Source organism: Amblyomma mixtum, chromosome 8 (genome assembly GCF_055824585.1).
Source record: "Amblyomma mixtum isolate Tamu chromosome 8, ASM5582458v1, whole genome shotgun sequence".
Classification (NCBI taxonomy): domain Eukaryota; kingdom Metazoa; phylum Arthropoda; class Arachnida; order Ixodida; family Ixodidae; genus Amblyomma; species Amblyomma mixtum.
The window spans coordinates 123,214,099-123,237,828 of record NC_143019.1 but is presented as its reverse complement, the minus strand read 5'-3'; the positions used below and the strand labels follow the sequence as shown (position 1 = coordinate 123,237,828).

Here is a 23,730-nt window from a genome sequence, read left to right as displayed (position 1 = left end):
CAACAGTCACTCCACTTTAGACTTAAAAAAATCTAATCAATATCCACAACTGGGAGACAAACCCGCGGCGGCGCGAACAGACCAGCTTCGCAGGCCCCTGCGCGAGAGCACTAGGTTATCGCCGCAGGTGAACACGCCTCGTGTTAATCGGCAACCCACTATCGCGCTGCGCATTTCACACCGTCTTCTTCCTCCACTAATACTGCCCGTGCTTTCGCACTATAATCGGTTTACGCAAGTTAAAACCCTGTCACTTTTATTTTATAAGCAGGCTAGCGCTGTAGGGAAATATTGTATAAACATTTGCGCTGCTCATTGAGAGAACATGACATTCCATCAAGTGTGCTACTTCCATTCTGATTCTCAGTATAAGTCCAAGGTGTTCCGTAACTCTCTAAATTATATGGACAATGGGGCTATTTTGCCTGCATTTCAAGTGGGGCCATAATGAATGTCACGTTGGCTGACAATCTGTCCATACTCCTTCGAAATGCCCATGTGAGGTGGCATCAGTATGTGCAGTGTTTGCACAGTGTCTTATCGTGGAACTCTAGGGGGAAATAGTATTGTACAATAATATTTTTTATTCCATTTGGCCCTTACTTCTGCGACATATCTCATTAATTCCGTCTACACGGCATTAAGTCGGTCTACTTGCAATAGAAGTGTGTCGGAACCAGCATGAAAGCCACGAAAGCTGTGTGCCATGCGCCGAATACAATTTTCGCTCGAGGTAGAGTGTGTCATTGTGACCCGTAGTGTGTGTGCAGAACAAGAAAAAAGATGGCAGTGGCATAGCTCTGATATGCCAGGGTATCCGTAGCGTGAGGTATTGGTAAATCTTGGTTAAGCTTGTTGTCATTTGCTTGGTTCCCCCACCCCCTTCCCCCTGTTAAACCTTGAAATTCCGGTACGCGTAATTATGACTTAATTAGAGACGAGGCAGTGTGCAGTATCAATTCTGAAGCATTTATTTATTTCTTATGGTTTCTCTTCTTTTTCTCCTCGTTGGTGAAGCCATAACCGTCGGAGTTGGTGTTCATTGGCGTTTGCGTAGACAACGTTTTACACTCCGGTCAGTTTAAGGAAATGAACTACGCATAATGATTCCTGGGTCAGTGGCTGCCTGAATTGTGCTTATAGGTACGTGGGGTGTTGAGAGAGATGTGGGCTGTACGCATTGACAAGGTTGTCCCAGAAACGCGGCGCTGAAGCCATAGGCCGTCGGCGTTCGTTGTGTTCATTGCTGTTGGCGTTTTTCCTTCATGGAACGCAGAGCAGTTTGTTGCTGTTGTTGTTGTTGTGACTGAGAGAAGGATGAAAAGGAAATTGCACGGGCCTGCCTACTGGCTCAAGCCGAGCCACCACCGCTGCCTCGTGCAGATAGAGGAGAGTTAAAAGATCAGAGGAAAGAGAACAAGAAAAGAAGAGACGCGCGTCGCAGCAACAACTGCGTCCGCCAGAGCGGACGCTGCTCAAAAACAGATAAGCGGCCGAAGCCGCGCTCGCCGAAGCGAGAACAGATACTCCTAGCGCAGTTTCCATGTATCCCTCCACATTTATACACGCGGCGCCAACTCCTTGCGCATGCGCAGTAGCCCGCAGCGGCAGGCGCGCGCGGCGAGGCACGCCAGCTGTGCGTAGAGACGTCACTTGCTTCTCGCGCATGCGCAGTATGGTCGAGCAAGAGAGCACGCGGAACGACGAGACTGTGGCCAGTGTAGCTCACGCTACAAAACGCATTTCGTTCGTTCTCCTATACTCGGCCGGTCCTGTCACGTTCTGTTGGTCACAGGAGTCGACTCATATATGCACGCGTATTTTTTCCAGGTGCAGTCAGCCACCGGGGATGAACCTACGCCCCGGTACCTTTGCGGAAAGGGAACGATCCACTTCTGGAAGAACTTTGCTTTCGAACCAGAGGTAAGGACACAAAATGTATGTATTCGCGAACGTAGTAAAAGGGACTCACTACGAACTAACTTCCATTCATTTTCGAAGCTAATCTAGTCAGTTGGCCCTCTACTGCTGGTACGAGCTCAAGAAGAAAATCGGATATATCAGTGAGGCCCTCTAGCAATGAAAGTTCTAGAGCGCAACCAAATAATAATATCGATATAGTAGAACGTCAACATTCGCATGCACTATATTAAATGAATTGCTATTTAAGTTTTTAAACACTTGGCCGTCCTGAGCGTGTTCACTTCCTGAATATGGTAGAGGGGCTGAACTCAGTGCATATTTGCGTGCTTCGCAACTCTGAATGCAAGCACGCAGGCTGTTTATTAAGACCTTCATGTCCATGCCGGGATTTGTGAGTTCCAGGGAAGCGAAGGCGGTCATTTCTCGACTGCAGTTCAGACATCCGGTGCATTGCAAATGCCGTCGTCAGGCCTAGGAAGCTTTTCGGCAGTTGCCCGTACAGGACGTCTTGCTCCTGGATTTAAGTTAGCTGGCATTCGAACGACCTATTTTTTCAGTGTCAGCAAAGTACAAAAATTCCCTGCGGTTTTCTCTGTAAGAATGATTTCTCATTCTCGAATAAAGGCAAAAAAAAAATTGCTTCCTACTCCTCGCTAATGTGTCTATAAACTGATAGCATATGTGGCGTGATTTCCTGTGTTCAGTATGCTCCACCTTGCCTAAATCGAAGTCCCTCTAAGTGCCCTCACGTTTGCGTTTCCTCCATCATCATCGCCAGAAAATCCTAGACATTTCCTCACTCTTATTTTTAAAGATTTCCTGGCCCTCCCCGTCTTCCTCCTCATTTCGTAAAATTTCCTTTCCCACCCTCGCTCCCACTTTTAGTTCGTCGACCTTCTCTCACCTTCGCCCTCACAATCAGAACTTTTAGCATTCAAGTTATTTTTGCTTGTTGCAGATAAGTGCCAACTGTTGCTCTCCGCGTAAGCTTTCGGCGGCGTCGAGCCGCTTGGATCTTGCCGAGCACTCCAAATTTCTTTGTAGCCAACAATCAATGCAAGACTGAACACAGGAACTACGCTCATTGTGTAGCCGCTCAATAATAAGAGCCCGGTCACTCTGGTACTTCAATGAGTGCATAAAATGAACTGTTCTGGCACCTTTTGGGCCGTGAAAGGCACAGAATAATTCTCACGACGCGCTAAGTAGCCTATGAAATACATGTACCGGGAGAATTTCAGCCAGAAAATTCTGCAGGTGGCAGTGGAGTAGACTCTGTAATAATTAATTGGGCCGACCTACCCACCGCTGCACACTCGGTAAGTTTGGAGGGGCGGAGCGACAAATTATTACGCCCGAAGCGCAGAAGGAAATTCGGCGACAAGGACCATGTTTGAATAGTCGCTTACCGAAGGCATGGGGTGTACATGGCAGATTGTACAGCAACAAAAAAAAACTTACTAGAATCGGGTTGCAAGAAAACGCTATAGCACACAGAGCTTAAGATTAAAAACGTGATTGTTCAAAAGCCAAGCACTGAAGCGTACACTGCTGAGGAATTACAAAGTCAGTATAAGGCAAAGGACAACACAAAAGACAGGGTACGCGAAATTGTTTGCCAAGCGGGTAATACCAGTGTAATTATCTCAAAGAGGTTGCAAAAACATAGGCAATGTTACGCGATTCGACGAAGCATAGAAAATTGCAAGGCGATATACAGAGATCGAGATACACCGTCGAAGAGCTAAGTTGAGTCATCGGAGTGAAGTGAGCGGCACGATGCTGACGCAAGGACCGCCACCGTGCTACACGCCGATGCCGATGTGGTGCCACGGTTGTATGTGAGCTTGCGTCGCGCATCTTCGGGGCCGCCGTCACAGCACTTTGTGTCAGAGCCAGGCTGGAAGCACGCTTGCTGGCCACATCCCTGGCTAGCTGCGCACGCACCGACGTCCTCCAAGCAAGCTGCCCGACTCCTGTTTTTCCCGCCTCCGCGTCTCCTTTGTAGGTAAAGGCGAAGAGACCGCTTGAGAGTTAGGACACAGCGAGACACACATGTATGGCGGAGAGGTGACTTTCAACCGGACACTATCGAAGAGAGAGGGGGGAACGTGTAGGACTGCGAAGTGCATGACGACACAGGTCTAGAACTAACCGTCGACAGCATTCCCATTCTTTTTGTCCGCTCGCCCTCAGTTAGAATGCGTCATTATTTGTTTTGTTTGTTTTTTGCACATCGGTTGCCTCGTCCTCGTCGCTTTTGTCTTCAGGTGGCAGATCCTTGCTGGCCGCTGCTCGTACCGTAAAGCGCTTCAGTTTGACCGTAGCCGTCACTGCTTCGTAGAAGCGTTATGTTCGATGGAGCCCGGGAAAGCTCGCCATTTAGTGTCTTTGGTTAGGAAGCTTCTCCACGCAGATATATAGCTACCAGTGTATTCCACGCAACGTGTGTCTTCACTGTTGCACATGACTGGCTGTCGAGAAACAAAGCGTATCCGCCTTGGTAACACGGCGCTTTCCTTCCTCGCTTGTTGAAGCTACTAACGCGACAGCCTTAAAGCTCCCGATCTGCAGTTAAATCCTGCGTCGTCGTCGGGAGTGGGAGCGAATAATTCCCCAGAGATGCAGCCGAGGTGTGCTACGTAGGTCACGTGACGCTATGGCGTCATCACAATGTGCCCATCAGATTTGAGCAAACTGACCACCGCGGCACGTGGGAGTTAAATGGACAATTCTTCGCGACAGATTGCTCGGGGAGAGCAACCTGGATCGCACATGCGCCACCGGTGCCAGTACCTGCCATCGAAGGGCAGTGGAGCATCGCTTAACCGCGGCACCAGAGTGCCATGAATGTGATGAGGATTTCCAGGGATATATGACAGTCCAGGATGACCAATTCCGCATATATATCTGCATTAACCCATTAAGTCTTTTTCTGTCTTTCTCCGAGCAGTAAGGGAATAGAACGCCCTAGATAAATCTTTAACTGCGCAGCATTCCTTGGAAAAATTCATGCAGCTTGCAGCCTCTATCAGTTTTGTCATCAAGCTAGACTTGATGACCATCCACAGTCTGTATTGGTCTTAGGTTTTTTTTTTGCTCACTAGATCATGTACCTAGTTTATGATTGTATTAAGGAATACTTTGAGACGTGTCGGAACACAAGTTTTGAAGGCCAGAGTTGGCTATCTTCCGTCTTCTGTTTCTCACTCGACGTGAGTCCGCATATGAATGCTGATTTCTTGTCTTTTAAACCTGATTGCTGGCTTTTGCATTATTGTGTTGTTAACTTGCATCTTTGTTGTCTATAAATCAACTCCTGTAAGAGTCCCAAAAAGGGACTAACAGTATGTTCGAATAAATAATAAAAAAAATGAAAATAAAATCTATCGCGTCATACCATTAAGGCGGAGCTTGACTGTCTCATACAATGTTTTCTCTGCTTCTCTTAATTCCGTTATGTTTTCTATCACCTTCTCTTGTTTTTTGTTCAGTAAGCAACTAGGGTGGAATGGATTACGTAGCCGTGGAGCCATCCTTTACTTTAGACTATTCTTCATTTTCAGTCGTTTTCCTTAAGCCGTCATCTCCGCGTACAAGTGTGTTCTGGAATAGGCTTCGCCCCGGACGGGACGCTTTTAAGAAGGACCAGGCCAGGCAGGAACTTTAGCAAACTCAAGCGGTACATCTTTCCCTCCCTCACCCTCTCCTCTTCACATTTGTCCTCCCTCACCTTCACCTTCACATATATTTTTGTGGCAATCCTCCTTTACCCTCGCCCACCGTGCCCTCACCGCATCGAGTGAAGCCCTCATTAAGTGAGGGTGAGGGTGCCTCCATGAAGGCTCGCCCTCGTGAGGGTGTCCATGTTTGCTTGGTAGTGAGGATTCCTTGTGCCTCTTGCCGCGAAAAAGTTAAGCCTTAAGCAGCTGCGCTTTGAATAAAACCACACATTCCGTGGCTGGATGCGCAATTTAACTACGGGTAAACCATTCGACTGGCATGTGCCAGAATCAAGGGCCTGTACTGGATTTTATGCTAACGAGTGAGGGTAGTTTTTTTTAAGGCGAAAGCCTTTAATGGCTCCTACTGTCGTGACCAAGACGCGTTAGCAAATTTGTCCGCATTTCAGATTGGTCGAAATGGTCGTGACGTCACTCCGCGCGAATTTTGACGGGTGTCCACCGAAATATGCGAGACAGTTACTGCGCAATTTCCTTTCCTCAAATACAATTTTCGGCTGGTGTCCACCGAGATATGTGAGACAGTTACTGCGTAATTTCCTTTCCTCTAATACAATTTTCATTTTCTTCATTGCGGCCCCTCTTCCTCTTTCTTCTTTCCCTCCACTTCCTTCCTCCCATCCTGTACGGTGCGGTTCAGGTGTCCACCGAGATGACAGAGAATTACAGCGCCATTTCCTTTCCTCAAAAAGCGTTTCGTTCAAAGGGCAACGCATCGCGCCGAACGGGTGGTGACGTTCAGTGGACTCCCTGGTAGCGCTACAACACGCTGTCGCCTTCCACTCGTAAAGGCAAAGATTAAGCGTCATTAATTGGTAGTTAATCAATGCATCAACAAAATGCTAAGTGAACTATCGCATAGCAGAATGCACCACGCAGGCTTTCGCCCTTCACCACTTTAGCCGCTAAAGTTCCTCGTAATTTTTTTTTTAATAAAGGTCGCCAGGTCTGCGAACACGGACACATGCTTATATGCGTTTGTTTTGTATGCAGGGTGTTTCACCTAACAGTTTACATAGTTTTTAAATATAGGCTTTTCACTTAAAGAGCGCTTTCATCGGCATAGCATTGTTAGCGGTGTCTTTCTTCAGAATACAGCTAATAAATGCTACATACAGGGTTAATAGGAGAGACATGAGAGAGCCCTTTGCCCTGCAATGGGCGTAGTGAGGCTAATGATGATGATGACATGTTAAATAGCAGGTTGGTGAACTAATATAGAATAGCTAACTTTAAACTATTAACGTTAGGGTCCTTAACTATTCAGAGCAGTGTAACCCACCGTAAGTGATATCCAAATCATTTTTTTAGAATTTCGAAAACGCGGTTACCCTCGGCGCTGCGGCGCAACAAATTCTGGCTATTTCGAAGAGTTACGTGCTATGGAGAGGTTGCTTTGCGTGCAACCTTCACGAAAGCGCATGTGTTTTGGCGCGATGCAGCTAAAATTTGTTCGGCCGCAGCACCCAGGGTAACCATGTTTTCGAAATTCTAAAAACTGATATGGACGGTACATGCGGTGAGCTGCACGCCTCTCAATAGTTAAATAGCCTAAAGGTATCAGCTGAACAGTTAACTACTCAGTATTCGAAAACCAGCCTGCTATTTAGTACGTCTTGTCTGTATTATGATGTACTACACCGCTGACAATGCTATGTCGAAAAAAAGAGCTCTTGTAACTCAATAACACTATTTTTAAACATCCTGTAAAACCTTACCAATTCTAGAGGCCCGTGTAGTGTGCGATGTCAGTGCACGTTAAAGAACCCCAGGTGGTCGAAATTTCCGGAGCCCTCCACTACGGCGTCTTTCATAGCCTTAGTCGCTTTGGGACGTTAAACCTCATAAACCAACCAAGCTTAGGTTAAACACCCTGAATATTTGGGCCTTCTACGGATTGAGAAATATGTATGATATGCCTTTGCCCTTTCTCAGGGCCGACCTTACATCCGCGTTACCCACGACATCAACATCGAGGATGTGCTGACTATTTTCACCCGTGATTGGAAGTTCACTCTGCCCCGGATCGTGCTGGTCATCATCTCGAGCCTGGCCACCTGGCAGGAGTGGAGCGCCCCACGACAGCTGGAGAACCTCAAGGAAGGGCTTATCAAGGTATGTTGCGTTATTGGTGGTTTAGTAGGATGGATTAGGATTAGTAGGAACTGAGACGCCACCAGCACCAGATGGACGGTGGACTTCATGAAAGTACTTCCGATGAATAACATGGTATCTAGTAGAGAGAGCATATCTAGTACATGTATGAGAAGAACCATTACGATTTCTTTAGTACGGTAGAGCTTAAGCCATCTACACTGAAGCTGTGCCGTCATTTGTGACCGTCATACAAGGTTCTTCCGCGACAAAGAAGTAGTCCATCGTGAAGGCTTCGCTAATTAGGTCAACAAAAACTTTGTAACAGGACGAAACTCTACATGCAAAAAGTTTGTATCCTCTTGCTAGACTTAGTGAGTTGAAACACTGAAGAGGCATATCGTATACTGCTATGAATAGTTAGCATAATAACAGGTTAGGGGAGTAATACGTTAGCGATATTAATAATATTATGTTATGTTGTGCTATGCTATTGTGTTAGGAATATTAAGTTAGGAATAGCAGTAGCAATAGTAAGAGTTTTCTTTAAACAGGTGCAAAAGAAATATTTCGGGCGCAAACGATCAATATGACTTGCTTCAAAGGGTGTAAAGAGATGCCTTTTAGCAAGTTTCAGTCGCAGGTATTGAGTGGAACATAATTTATTACGATTGTTAATGTTGTCCGAGAAGCCGCTCGCCATTTCTGTACACATGGCAGGAATTCATGGCGCACTTGCCGCATTTGCTGTGACGTTATTGAACCCGGTGGTTGTTCACACGAACCACCGCCTGCCGACGACGCTGACATCATCAGGAATGTGACAGTACAGGCTGGCCGATAGAACGGGACGCCAAAGTGCACTTAAGCGATGTCACCGACCCAGAGCGAAAGTGCCGTTACAGAAGCGTTTGTAATTCATTATTAACGCTGCGCACTGCTGTTTCCAGGTCATTTCCATAAATACTAGGTCCCTCTCTATCTAGGCAGAAAGACGCACGCCCCAAAACTTCGTGTCTGTACACCGTTTAATTTGTATTCCGGGATAGTATCCGTAAGAGGCGGCGTACGTATGCGGACCATAATCACGCAGTCAAATATACTTCGTTGAAATTTCCACCAAGATGGGGGGGGGGGGGGGGGGGGGGCTGCCTTGGCTTCTTGCAACAATACAAAACCCCATAATATTGGTGGCAATCCCCCAAAAATGACCCATCTTCAGAGTGAAACCACGCGTGTTGTAGTGAGAAAGGCTCCACAGTATAGCTAAGAAATGTTGGAGAAAGCTAGGTGAAATATATTTTCGCGCGCGCTACTACAGGCCTAAATGTTTACGCGCTACAGTTGCGTATACCAATGTATGCAGCAGGCACCATGCCCGTCTAAATTTCCGTCCGTGATACTATGCTGCTGTGCATGCCCGAACACATCTGTGGTTTTTTTCTTTACATAGGCATGATTTTTACATACGCGTCTCATGTCAAGGCGTTTTTTTTTAATGACAACACCAGCGCTAAGGCTTTAAAGTTGGGAATTTTTCGTCTTTCCGAAAATCCATGTAAACCGCGCCTTTCATTCGAGAACTAAAAACTGTCTGATGCTCCGGTTTAGTTACTATAATTGCTTATTTTGTTCTTGTGTTCCCGCTGTCCTTTTTACCTTTGTGTTTGTGAACATTTTCCCTGAAGTAATGTCCCATCGCTGGTGTAGGTACTTGTAGTAAATAAATATTAAATAAAATTAGGGGTTTTGTTGTCACGCGTTGCTGACTGCTATCTGTTAGCTTCTGGAGGCTTAGTAGAAAATCTAAACACTTTGGTTAAAGTGCATTTCGTTTTGATTGGTACGTACAGCTACCCAATGGCAGTGGCGACGACGTGAATTCACATCGGCTAAACCCCGCTCTTCTGCCCTGTTGCAGATCGCTTCGCTAACGATTGCAAGAGCTGCAACGACGACATAGCGTGGAGCATCGGAATCAAGCTGTTTCCTTCACATCGACAGCAAAGCGTCATCGTCCGTGCCACTGGCTATCTGCGCATCGCATCGAGCGACGAGAAGAAACCTATAAAGCCAAGCCGTCACCGCCCCCAGCTTCACATGGCAGTGGCGACGACGTGAATTCACATCGGCTAAACCCCGCTCTTCTGCCCTGTTGCAGATCGCTTCGCTAACGATTGCAAGAGCTGCAACGACGACATAGCGTGGAGCATCGGAATCAAGCTGTTTCCTTCACATCGACAGCAAAGCGTCATCGTCCGTGCCACTGGCTATCTGCGCATCGCATCGAGCGACGAGAAGAAACCTATAAAGCCAAGCCGTCACCGCCCCCAGCTTCACATGGCAGTGGCGACGACGTGAATTCACATCGGCTAAACCCCGCTCTTCTGCCCTGTTGCAGGTTAGTGCTTACAGCGTACTGCTGCTGTTTGTTTAATTATCTACGTCGTCCCCACTGCCAAGTTGAAAACAAGTTGAAATCTGTTGTTGTTCAAAGATGTCGAAAGAGCTGGCTAAAGTGAAAGATGATTTGCGAGCAGAATTTGTCAAGCTTAAAGAGGAGCTCCGACAAGAAATGAAGACAATGAAAGAATCAGTTGAGCGGAGTCTAAGGAATGAAATTCGGGAAATACGAGCTGAGCAGATCGAGACAAACAAAGCCCTTACATATGCGAACGAAACACTCGAGGAGCTCCAGAAAAAACTGGACAATGAAATTGAAAAAAACTCTAAGCTAGAAGAAGAAAATGAAATGCTTCGTTCCAAATGTGGGACCCTCGAGCTAAACACTGTAGAACTAGAGAAACGCCTTGTTCGTCTAGAGATGTACTCGCGAAAGGCAAACATTGAAATCCAGGGTGTAGAACAGAAAGAGAGTGAAAGTGTTCTGGAGATAGTTTCCGAACTTGGGAAGGCTATCAGTGAGCCTATTTCTGAAGCTGACATAGAGAGTTGTCATCGTTTACCCGCCCGACAAGGAAAAACACCAAACATTCTAGTCCAGTTCAAATCACGAGCGAAACGCGATGAAACGCTCAGAAAAGCAAAGAAAATGCGCCTCACAAACACCGATGTAGGACTTGAAGGAAGAGACCCTATATATGTGAATGAACACCTTTGCCCAGTTTTGAAACGTTTGCTTGGCCTGGCTGCCAAAAGGAAACGGGAGCATCAATGGAAGTCGGTCTGGTCGGTTAATGGAAAGATTTTCGCAAAGCGGGCAGACGGCACTGATGCTCTGCAAATAGAAAATGAAAAGGACCTTGAAAAGATCTGCTAGGCTACGTTTAGAGGAGAGCAACGATACCGCGTCTATCGAAAATGCGCTATCACGAGTTTGCGGTTCCACAAAACATAAAACTTGACCTATCCATACAAAACCCTGTTTTACATATCAATACGCGTTCTGCTTGTAACAAGGATGAATATATTAGTAGTTTTCTAGATGAATTTAATTTCAAGTTTAAGATAATAATGTTGACAGAAACTTGGTACTATGAGCACTGTAATATGCTTTGCCTGGAAGGTTATAGAAACTTTTTTATCAATCGGTTTGGTAAACGCGGCGGTGGCGTTGCTATATATGTTGATTCTGCCCATGACTACGAGATAGTTCCAGAGTTTTCAAAGTCATGCAATGATTTTGAAATATTAACTTTGAAATGTAAGCAGGAAGCGGTTACAGTTGTGTACCGGCCCCCGGACGGCAATGTTTCGAATTTTCTTTCCTTCTTTGACATACTTCTTGACTACATGCTTGTTAATAACCTGAGACTAATTTGCGGGGGTGATTTTAATATTAACATTTCTCAACATAATACTACTGCAAATGACCTTATCACAACGCTTCATAGCTCTGGTTTCACAAATGTAATTGAAACACCAACTCGCGTCACGACATCTAGTACGTCTGTACTTGATTTACTGATAACGAACATAGAGACGGTCATTTCCGACGCTGGTACTATTACATCAGATATTAGTGACCACTGTCCGGTCTTTATGGTCTACAACTCAGAAACAAGAGCTAAAACTGAGGCTTCTTGCCCGATTGCATTTCAGTACATAACAGACCTGGCTTTGCAGTCATTCAAACATGATGTCGCCATTTATGATTGGTCGTTCATACTTCACATTAGAGATCCAAGTGTTGCCTATACCGCATTCATTGAAATCTTCGTGCAGATATACATAAAACACTTTCCATTTAGGAGCTTTAAGCAACCAAAAAAGATAAGGAAACCGTGGGTCACAAGGGCTCACCTAGGCGCGATCACAAAGAAGAATGCTCTTTATCATGCTTTTCTGCGTACGCGCTCACCTGCCGACCTAGACAGTTTTAAAGCAGCCAGAAACAGGTTGAATGCCGAATTGAGGCGGGCCAAGAAAGTCTACTTCCAGGAATTATTCACTGATATCGCGCGAAAAAGCCCGAATATCGTTTGGAAAGTAGTAAACAAGGTCTTAGGTCGCGGAACGAAGAACACAGAGCCAAACAGATTAACTTTTAACAACTCCGAATTGACTGGAAAGGCACTCGCGGAACATTTTAATGAACATTTTATCAAATCTGTACCAAGAGAAAATAACCCAGTAAGTTTGGATATGGCTATTCATAGTGTTCCTGAAAGTTTGTTTTTGCACCCAACTAATGAATCAGAGGTCTACACAAAATTTATGCATTTGAATAACAGTGCAGCATTAGATGTAGACAATATCCAAGTAAAGCCTGTTAAATATGTTTTGGAGCATATTCTTCCTGTTCTACTCATATCTATAACTTGGTCCTTGAAACGGGCATATTTCCAATTGCCATGAAGAAAGCTAGATTAACTGCAGTTCATAAAGGAGGCGATAAAAATTTGGTTTCAAATTACAGGCCAATATCTGTCCTCCCAATATTTTCAAAGGGGCTAGAGAAATTAATCTATGATCGAGTAATTCTTTTTCTAGATAAGCATAATGTGCTAACCAATGCTCAACATGGATTTCGGAAAAATAGATCAACCGAGACAGCCTTATTGACTCTGAAAGAAAATATACTAGAAAATATAGAAAATAACAATTATACTTTAGGTTTATTTATTGACTTCACGAAAGCTTTTGATTGTCTTAATCATGATATACTACTGCATAAGCTTTCACTCTACGGAATTCGGGGCATACCACTGGAACTGTTTCGATCATATCTCAGTAGTAGAAAACAGTGCGTATGCGTCGATAGAGAACAGTCAAACTTTTTAACAGTTACTCATGGCGTACCACAAGGAAGTGTTTTGGGGCCTTTATTATTTAATTTATATATAAATGATATTGTTACGCTGGACCAAACGGCGAAGTTCATAATATATGCAGATGACAGCACAGTGTTATTTTCTGGCCAAAGTGTACCCAAATTAGTATTAAAATGCAATGATATGCTTGACAAGCTCTTGCTCTGGTCGCAGAGCAACAAGATAAATATTAATGCAGCAAAAACAAAAGCAATTATCTTCCGGGTAAAAAATAAACCACTTAAAATTCAACACGCAATTACATATGCTGATAATGAGATTGAAATTGTGCATGAGCATAAAATTCTGGGAGTAGTTTTCTCAGCTAATCTTAGCTGGGATACGCAGGTTTATAACATCTGTAAAAAGCTCGCTGCGACAACAGGAGCACTGTCACGATGCCGCACGCTGCTACCCTCAAAGGTTAAGCGACAAATTTATTATGCACTCTTCGAATCTCATATTAATTATTGCAGTTTAATATGGGCAACCACTACGAAAGCAAATATCGCGATGATTCTGCGCCTCCAAAAGAAAGCCCTTCGTCACATCGCAAATGTACACTACTTATCCCCAACAAACATTCTCTTTCCATTATATCACATCATCAGCATTGACCACATGTACGACTTCCGGATGTTACGTTTGTTTTATTTTTCTAATAGTTCTTACAAGGCCTTTATTACAGAAACAGCGTCCTTAAAAACTAAACATACCTCAGCTAATACCCGCAGCACGGATACTTGGTTTGTTCCTCATTTTAGGACTAATTATAAACAAACACTGCAACACAATCTTCCGCATGTACTTAACAAATATAAACATACCACAGATTTCAGATTCAAAAAATTGCGACGGTATTTTGTTGATATGTGATGTTTTTGTTTTCTTGCACTCATTATGTATTTCTGATTCTCTAGATGCACTATGTTCTAAAATTTTTGATCATTTTATACAACTTGATGTGTGTACTCTGCTTTAATGTATGTATAGTTCATTGTAAGTGTATTTTATTGTTTGTATTCAAATAGTGTGTACTTTTGTTCTCCTTTTGTTGTATCTTGTTTATGTTTATTTCAATCACCTTAAAAGTCTAAGCCACTGTATGTAACGGTTTTCCGGGCCCAGTCAAGCTGCGAAAGCAGCTTTTTGCCTGGAAATCCTTCCAGTTGTTCTGGAAAAATAAATTCAATTCAATTCAATTCAATACACTTTCTAACTTAGGTCAAATGTTTGGGGGTATCCCCCAAGGTGTTGTAGATTTGTAATAATGGAGTAATTACTGCTGCATAGCTTTCCTTTGTAGCCATTTGGCTGCGCTCGGGTGGATGTTTGGTTTGGTTTATGGGGGTTGAACTTACCGAAGGGACTCTGCCTATGAGGGACGCTATAGTGAAGGGCTCCGGAAATTTCGACCACCTGGGTTTCTTTAACGTGCACTGACATCGCACAGTACACGGGCTTCGAGAATTTCGTCTCTATCGAAATTCAGCCGCCGCGGCCGGGCGGGTTGGTGTCAGTGATTAATTGCACCCTTATTACAATTTCTAATATAACGCTCACAAAATAGGGAAGCGTACAGAAGTTTCAATCTAGACATGCACCCCTCCAGGCGGCCAACACGACGGCAATGTGGATATTGACGAACGGCATCAACACGGGCATTGCGAAGGACATCGGGTCGTGGGTGAGCGAGGAGCTGGTTCAGAGGCTCATTATGCGCTGCCACCGACACCCGCACACCGACTTCGTCAAGCTGCCGCCCCTCTGCCTCCTGGGCATTGTGCGGGAAGACCTCCTCACGTGCGCAGACAAGTTTGAGGCCAGCAAAGTAAGCACGATTTTAAAAGCAAATGACCAGATCGGCAGAAAAGCTGTTCTTCAGTGTTTACTCATTTTGGCCGGCTGACACAACGTAAAAATAAAATGCAGGTATCCTTTCTTATTAAATCCATGTGAAACGCGCAGACCTTACAGAGAAATGTTTCTAGTCTTTGGCAGTGCAAAAGTGTTTCTAGTGGTTTATTCAAGCCTCAAGGCTGTCGTAATCTCTTCCGTTTTTTAAGGCGAAAGCCTTTAATGGTTCATACTCTCGTCCTGTTAGCAGAGGGTGCCACACCTTTGGCAGCGTGTTAACTCGGGAAATAAAAAAGATAGGAGAAAACGAATGGATGGTTATGATTCAAATAGATGAGAAAAAAATGAACTGAGATGGAGCATTCGTTTAGTTAATTGGTTTATTTACAGTGGTTAATTACTTAATTAACTATAGTAAAAAATGTCAAAATTGCGACTAAATAACGCAGACGTCGATACAGCCATGGGAACGGTGTGACGTCACATCCACCGGAAGTCGTCACGGCATAGTGAAAAATGTCACAGAATGGTCGGAAAAACGCCGGATTTGTGTCAAATTAGACGGGAAAATGTGTAATTAAGCGTAAGTAACACTTACTATTCCCGAAAGATGTATAATTTGGGTTTCGCTATAGCCACGGGAACGGTATGACGTTACATCCACCGGAAGTCGCCACGGCATAGTGTCCTCGGCTTTCGCCTCTGAACACTTTAGTTGCCAAAGTATCCTCGCAATTTTTTTCTTTCATTCTGCGTCACAATAGCGCGTATACAACACAGGCACCTGTTTTCTTGTGCAGGTTGAGCTTTATGCGCTCCTGCATTAGCCGTTGAAATGTGCTTGGCTATATTCTAAGACTGCCGTTAATGTACCGTTGGCCGGAAAGGTGACTGCACCACAGCTCCGGCGGTAGCAGCGGCTGAACAGGATCTATCCATGATGCAAACTCCTGCAAACACCTTGAAAGCACAGCTGGGTACAACGTTAACGGATCATGGCAGCGGAACGTGCATCGCTGTGCTAAAAGCTTTGATAATTCCAACCAGACGTATGACCAGTATCAGTTTTACGGCCAGTCACCTTCTCAAACTTTTCAATCTTTACTTCAGGTTACCCTAGTGAAGTTTTCCATATGAAGTTCACAAAAAAACACCCCACCGGAAGACGAACAAGATAACAGCAGATTTTTCTGCCCCTTCTTCGGATTTGTGCAGGAAAAGAGACTTTCGGAAAAAGATACTTCCACGGCATGCAATAGAGTTCACCTCGATGTTTCACAATTTTCTTTCGAGTGGAAGAATGAGGTCAACGGCGGTTTTACACGAAAGTTAAGGGCCCTCTATATACAACACTGCAAGCACTGAAGTTCATGATATTTTCCTTTTATGATTATCTTTTGCGTGAATGCTCAGTGCACGTCCTGAATCGCTGGCACCTGTCATTTTGATCGTGCTTCAATAAATATGTTAAGCGCCGTTTCTAGAAGCATGTTACATATTCACGCATTTTAAACATATTCGCATTTTACACTGCCACAGCTCACACGCTGAGAATTAGAGCGTTAAGCAGCATTTTTCTCTAAAATGAACGCGCCTTCGCCTTGTGGCGTCCAAAACATTCACTATGATAATGACAATGCAGTTTTGTCGAGACTTACAAGGTGCTTCTGCCAGCGTCATTACAGGAGAGAGATGCCAGTACCGCGGTCCTCTTAATGGAGTAATTAAAATGGCCTTTCATAGCTCCTTTTACCGAAGACCACATGGTTAAATTGGTCTGTAGCATGTCTTCTTAACTGCGTTGCTCACTTCAGGATTCAGGAAAACGATTAACGAATACCGGCGTAACGCAAAGAATTGTACTCAGTGACACAGTGTAGTCACAATCTTTCTGCCAAGCCTTTTCCCTCAGTATTTCATTCTTTATGGCTTTCTCAAGGTTTTATTTCATTTAGCTTTCCGCGCATGATTTTTGAACCAGTGTTTTTTCTTCATGTGCATTTTGCTGATGCTTAATATTCTACCGCGGAGCCTCTTGTTTTCCTTTTCTTCTTGTCTTAACAACACTGTATGTAGATCTGTTGCGCCATATCATAGGTATGTGCTAATCTCCTGTAGTCAGGGCTGGTAGCAGGCAAAACATACCGTATTGAAATTTCACAATAAAAAAAAACATGTATTGTACCCCTGTTTTAATGAATTTATATGCGGCAAACAACATGAGGCAAGACAAGAGGGGGGGGGGGGGCTGATTGGTGTGTGGTGCTGAGGAAATCACACTAAGTTGTACAGAAAGACGTGAACTCCGGTGGAGAAAGCGCGTACTCTCAACTACACTCTTTCATGTCATCTTGTTGCGTATAAAAGTGCCACATCTTTTACAATAAACAAGTTGAAAGCATGTGCTTCGTCCGTCTGTATTCACGTCTTTTTTTTACCGCTTAGCGCGATTTCCACAGCAACCAGCAACTCTCTCTGCGTTGCAAAGAATATGTTGATCACTGGTATGTGCTGCAGTAAGAACTCCGCAATAATAGTGCTTCGGACTGTTGTTGCACTGCGATAGAGGGTCAGACTTACTTTTAGGTGAGACGTCATCAGAAATAACGTTAGACGGGTGTAAGCAGTGTATGTTCGGTCTATTCCCGGTGGGCGTTATGTACCTGTCGGTAGAGCGGAACAGTCCAGTCTGTGGCAACGACGGGAAGCTGGAGCTAAGCTCGGCTGCATGCCTTAGTCGCCGGCGGACTGAGGCCGCTGCTGCTAGCGCAACAGTTACGTCCTGTTGAATGAAACACAACCAAAACCAGCAGGCGGTGCCCTTAGATGCACAAAGCATGCAGAAAAGTTTACTTGGCGACATGTAATTCGGGCGAATTCTCAATGCGCTGAACAGTTAGTTTTTTCTAGATCCAGTAGCGGATGGCTTTTTTTATCCATTGTTTTCTTCCAATTAATAGAATACCTTACGTCCATTGGTGTCCTCAGCGGCACAATAGTAGTGAAGTGATAAATTATTTTGTGAATTGTTTCCGCAGGAGGGAGCTATCTACATCACAAACAGTGGAAGTCGTCCCGAAGAAAATAGGTTTGACCTGAATCCAGACCATACGCACTTCATCATCGTAAAAGACGACACGATCAACAAGACTGGCCTCAACTACTTCATGCTGAAACTTGAACAGCATCTGTCCATGACAGCGGATGACGAAAACAGTCAGTGTTTCTCCATTCAAGAAAAAAAAACTTAACGGCGCACAACGAAAACTGTGTGTTAGGAGAGCTGTAAAATTAACCTTTATTGCCCACTGTTTCTTGAAGCAGCGGCTAAAAATTGTTTTTTGTAGCATACCACTATATTCTTTGCTTTGTTACTGCCATCAGCTGCAAGGGAGGCAGTTTCGAATGTAGATTTCATAGCATTGCAATTGATTCCGTCGTCATATTTAGAGCCCCAGTGAGTAACCAATAGCATGGTGCACTGCAACAACTGCCGCAAGTTGTTTGTATGTGCTTTGATAACTGAGGTGGAATCTTCCATGGGAGGGAAAAAAACACGCGGCAACTATTCACAAGACGAGGACTCCTCCTGCAGAATGTTTATACCTCTGGCTGTCCTAGAGCGTTTGGTACACACGGGTACGCCCCGTCTGTCATACACATTTTTAATAAGCACACTCTGTGCGTCGTCATATGGCTAGCTTCAATGTTTTCTACACCTGGCGTAAGTATGGTAAAAGCATCCGGCCGGAACTATTTGCATCTGTTCGCAGCAGTAAAATAATCGAAAATTTTGATATCTGCGCGTACCGAATGAAAAGCAGTGTAGTCATAGAAAATTCCTCCGCTGTCGGCACTCGTCCGGAGATTTGGAAGCATTATGAGTGAGGCCAGGTAGCTTTCTGCTGCAAATACGCTCCTTCACCATGCTTCATTTCTACACGTTCCCAGAAGCGTAATGGTCTAGATAAAAATTTATGGTAAAGTAATTCGAAAACAGGAAATTCCGCACATCAGTAACAAAATGTCATCTCGGGTCCGTCAGAGACAGTCGAACATGATAAAACACCACCAGGCGGTTCTTTTGTATCCCGGTACCACCTGTTCTGGTCGCTCTTTCCGTATAATCTCACTTTCGTTACTAAGCATTGGTGACAATATATAAGGCCAAATTTGAGCACATAGTAACCGAATGTTCTTAAAACCGACTACGCGACGCACAGGTTTAATGTTCACTGATGTGAAATAAATGCTCTTAAAAAACTTAGAGCCTTCTTAACTAGATTCTTGAAGTAGAAAAGGCGATATCGTTTACGTTGCCAGCTATGGTGTCAAAATTGAGTGTCTAATGTTCTGGCGATTTTCCCTCCATAACTCTGGTAGGAGCTGCTTCCATTGCCCTTGCATAAGCCATTACCTAGAATGTTCGAGTACCTTTCATTAGACTATGATTTGGGTCTACACTAATCTTACCAGCTAATTCACTTTAATCCACCCACTAATACACCTTAATCAAATTTTTGAGGGGGGCCTACTTCCGAAATTTTGGGGGTGCTTTGCAGTTTTTTGAGTGGGGCAAGTTCAAACTTCTCGGAGCGCTTAGGTTTTCAAAATCATCGCTACCAATCAGAGAATTTGTTGAGAGAAGCCGAGAATTATTGTGAGGCAACCAAAATGCTGTCACATGAAAACAATTTGAGTGCCTGACAATTTCATGAGTTCATGAAAATGAGCTCCACTGGACTCATTTCTGCGTAAAGAGCGACCTTTCACTTCCCGTAATGTTTCCGAAAATTCGTTCAAGTCGTATTTCACTGCAATACACATTCTTAATAAGAGAGTAATTACTCATTGGCATCCACCTGAGCGCAGCCATACGGCTACAAAGGAAAGCTATACAGCTTTCTCAGAAACTTCGCAGTTAAAGAAAAATTCGTCCTGGTCTGAGGTTTGAACCTGGGACCACCGCTTCACCGGAGCAGTCACTCGACCAGTTGAGCTGACAGTGACGGCAAAGCTTATGATAGGACAAGCGCGAATTGATCAATAACTCGAAGTGGGAACAGTGTTGGTCAATTGTTTAGAGGACTCCCCCAAGGTGGAGTAGATTTGTAGTAAGCGAGTAATTACTCAATGACATCCACCCAAGCGCAGCCATACGGCTACAAAGGAAAGCTATACAGCTTTCTCAGAAACTTCACAGTTAAAGAAAAATTCGTCCTGGTCCCTCCTTTACTAGTCCCTTATTACAAATCTACTCCACCTTGGGGGATTCTCCAAAACATCTGACCAATACACATTCTTGTCTGGCCGACAGCGCTCGGAAACCAAGGTGGTGCCGAGGCTCCTGTGCACCCCCTCCTCTACTCGGCCGAGATCCCGCTTATCGCCATCGTGTGCCAGGGGGGCACCGGTTGCAACAAGATGGTCCTCGAGCACCTCAAGAAGCAGCTGCCCGTCCTCGTCATCCAAGGCAGCGGGGGAGTGGCCGACCTCCTGGCGCTCGCCTACAACGAGATCGACAGGCGGTGAGGCTTCTTCCACAGCCCCCGGCTGTAGGAAAAATATGCTAAAATTTTAAGCAGAAAATTTATTCACGCCGTACGCATAGAAATAGCACAGTGAGAAGCGTGTCTGAAGATGCGTGTTCATTTTTTTCTTTAAATATTGTTGCTATGGCGTGGTCGCCACTAAAACGCTTTTTGTTCAGGGAGGTGGCTCGTTGTAAGGAAATGCAAGTGTTTTTTTTTTGCCACATTTTCCATGGTTGAAGTCTGAATGACAGTAGGGTGTTTTTTGCGGATATTTGAAATCATATTTTTGTGGTTCTTTTACACTACATCTCATGCTAAAGTGCTGATGGCGAATAAATTATGCGCACTGCTAACACGAAATTCAAGGAAGAGACAATAATTATGGTCAGTGAGAAAAAAAGGCTGGCCGTGCGCTCAAGCCGGAATGTGACACAAGTGAAACTCATCTTTTGCTAACTACACACTGAGCAGTACAATATAAAGGTGTGCAACGCAGCCAGAACTCCTTCGCAGTCATGGTTTCGAATAGCTTCTTTCTCAAGAACACAATCAATGAAGAATATGCATGTCACCTAATCATGGAGTGTTGTTTCTACATGTTATCGCAAATGATAGCGCCGGGTCTTTAGGCAATCCTAAATTTACTGCCGATATCGCGTGCCAAGGGACGCGCGGCCATTTCTAAGATGATGGTTGATCTGTGCAGTAGGAGTTTTTCATCAAAAAAGTAATTCTGCTGCGTGCAGATGTGCACGGCATTTGAGAAGCACACTAACAAATGAACTACATCGTCGTTTATGGGCCCTGCATCAAAACGTGATGCGGCTCTGGGAAACAGGATGTTGGAAACTTTCACAGCTCTGAAACAAAATACCAGAATATACCACTCATTGCTTCAGTCCCACAGGGCCTATGGTAAATGATACTCTCATCAGCGTGACTGATTTTGTCGTATCGACGTCATTAGAACAAAAAATAACGCCCTCACCTGCAAGTTAACAAGAATGATTGGCATGTGGACGTGGAGTATTAAGTGTTATGAAATAGCGGTGTAGTCGTGTGACCGCTTTCAGCCTGCATTGCAGTGGGCGTAGTTGGGGGGGGGGGGGGGGGGGGACGGAATGAGTTTGGTTCTTTATCCTCTCTTAGTGCCTCATCCAGGAGGAGTGCTAAATTTTGCGGGTGTTTGAAATCTGTGCGTTAGCACTTACTAAATTTGCTACATGTATTTTCTGCTTTCTTTCCACCCTGCAGTGGGTCAACCCTCTGGGATCCAGAATTCATTGAGACCGTCTTGAAGCCCGAAATAAGCTCGAGGATTTGCCAAATGTTCCCGAAGTTTCGTGACAATGCGCTCTCAAGGAACGTGTTCAAAGACAGAATTATCGAGTGCCTACGACTAGCATGCCAGGTAAGAACGCCTGGATGACTCTATTCCCTCACAATTAAGATAGAGTCAAGATCGCTTTCGCCGTTTTGTTTAATGCGTCAGATTCGTAACAGTTAGAATAGTGTCCACGGGATGTGGGTCAAGAATCATTTAAATCTCTGACCGATTAGAACGCATCTTGAGTACTATCTTTTATAGATGGTGCTGTTTTTCAACTGGTTTATAAAGTTGCACGCAATATTGAATGAGAGCATTAACCTCACCAGAGCCAGTTCAGCGGGAAGTCAGCCACTTTTCTTGTACTTTTATCTTCCCAAAACACATGTATGCCTATTTTAATAAAAAGCAGGAAATTAGTAGCATATGCCGAAAAAATTAAGCGTATAATTATCTGAAGGCGTGATGGAACAGAAGCCTAAGGATGTCTAGAATGATCGGCTAGATGTTCATATAATGAAAGTGGATGGAAGAGAGGAAGTTTGCTGTAGAGCTTTACGCAGCGTGTACTGTTCTATTGAGCCAGACTGTCGAGAATTCTCGCTCGTCGATCCTGATTCCCCTAAATGATATGCATGGAAAATTATAGTGAATGTCGATAGCCTTACAAAATCCACTTGGCTTAATCCTATTAACTGTGAGCTTTGTTCTTCTATGTCGCTATTTTTACTTTCTGGCTTTCAACACTGGTTGCGAAAACTTGGCCAGCAAGCAGCGAAGAAGCTAGGCGTCTGATATCTTTCCCATCTGCTTGATTTAGAAAGAGCAGGAACTTAAGAGACAGTTTAGAAAGGTATCACAATTCTATTGTCTCCGCAGACTCAAGAGCAGATGTATTTCACGGTGATCAACATCCACCATCACCGAAATAACCTCAAGCATCTTGACGAAATCCTGCTGGAAGCCGTCTTCAAATGTAAGTGCCTGCAACAAATCTTGCATCTGTGTTAATATTTATTCTAATGGTTTTTTTTCAGCTCAAGTGAGGCACCACCAAGCTCATCAAATGAAGAAGGATTTGATGCTGACCTTAGATTGGAATTGTCCACACGTGACCATGACAAAAGTGTTTTCGAAGGATTTCGCTCAGCTGTACCTGGTGAGTACGATGCATGAACAATCTCATTAGGAACGAAAATTTTCTGCAAATTCATCGATATGCATTAATCATGATTTAAAAAATTCAGGGGGCACTTTGGCTCTCTGAAGTGGTGCAAGGCGAAAGCCTTTCCTGGAGCACTATTTGGCATTGACTGCGAGGCTGTGCTGTACTACTGCTTTTTTTGACTATACACTCTGACTACACATTACAACTCCCCACTTTGACTGCCAACTTTGACTGCTTCTTTAGCACGACTCTCTCTCTGCTTCGATGAGTTAGGTTGTATCCATGGCTCTGTTCGCAGTAATAAGTAGAGACCGGATTTTAGGCAAATGCCTATTTTTTTCAACGCTTCGTAGGCGCACCATTTTTACATATGAGCACGAATTAGGTGTTGACAATATGCTTAATACTCTTTTTATAGTGCCTATAAATGCCTATTTTGGGTGTCAGTGCCTATAAATGCCTATTTCCGACGTCGGTGCCTCAAAATGCACTATTTTAGAGAAAAGGGGCCTGAAATACGCTGTGGGTTTGCTTTCAGATTCTGTTTCCTTTCGAATTCATTGCGGTTTTGAGTAGAACACACACGTGGCAACATTAGATGACCTCGTCAGTTGGCTGTGATGAACACTGCACCTCCGCCGGCTGTGTATACAATACCGACCACGTCAGCCGAAAATATCGAAGCAACCTTTTTCCTATTTTATGCCATTTTATCGTGGAAGCTTGTTAATGATTTTGGCTGTTAAAGTGGTACCAGATGGCACCACATTTCGGAAAGCATACGGAGTAAGTTATAGGTTCGTCCAAATAA

The 23,730-nt window shown here is 44.3% G+C and overlaps 1 protein-coding gene across 1 annotated transcript in view; it reads left to right on the top strand.

The window, feature by feature from the left end:
• LOC149334191 (transient receptor potential cation channel subfamily M member-like 2) overlaps positions 1-23,730 on the top strand; it is a 94,906-nt gene that overhangs the window by 862 nt on the left and 70,314 nt on the right. Inside the window, exons 2-9 of the mRNA XM_089557883.1 lie at positions 1,831-1,923; positions 7,602-7,781; positions 14,646-14,864; positions 17,929-18,106; positions 20,208-20,418; positions 21,679-21,835; positions 22,631-22,727; positions 22,789-22,910. Of these exons, the coding sequence (XP_089414009.1) occupies positions 1,831-1,923; positions 7,602-7,781; positions 14,646-14,864; positions 17,929-18,106; positions 20,208-20,418; positions 21,679-21,835; positions 22,631-22,727; positions 22,789-22,910 (1,257 nt within the window). The remainder of the gene's footprint in view (positions 1-1,830; positions 1,924-7,601; positions 7,782-14,645; positions 14,865-17,928; positions 18,107-20,207; positions 20,419-21,678; positions 21,836-22,630; positions 22,728-22,788; positions 22,911-23,730) is intronic.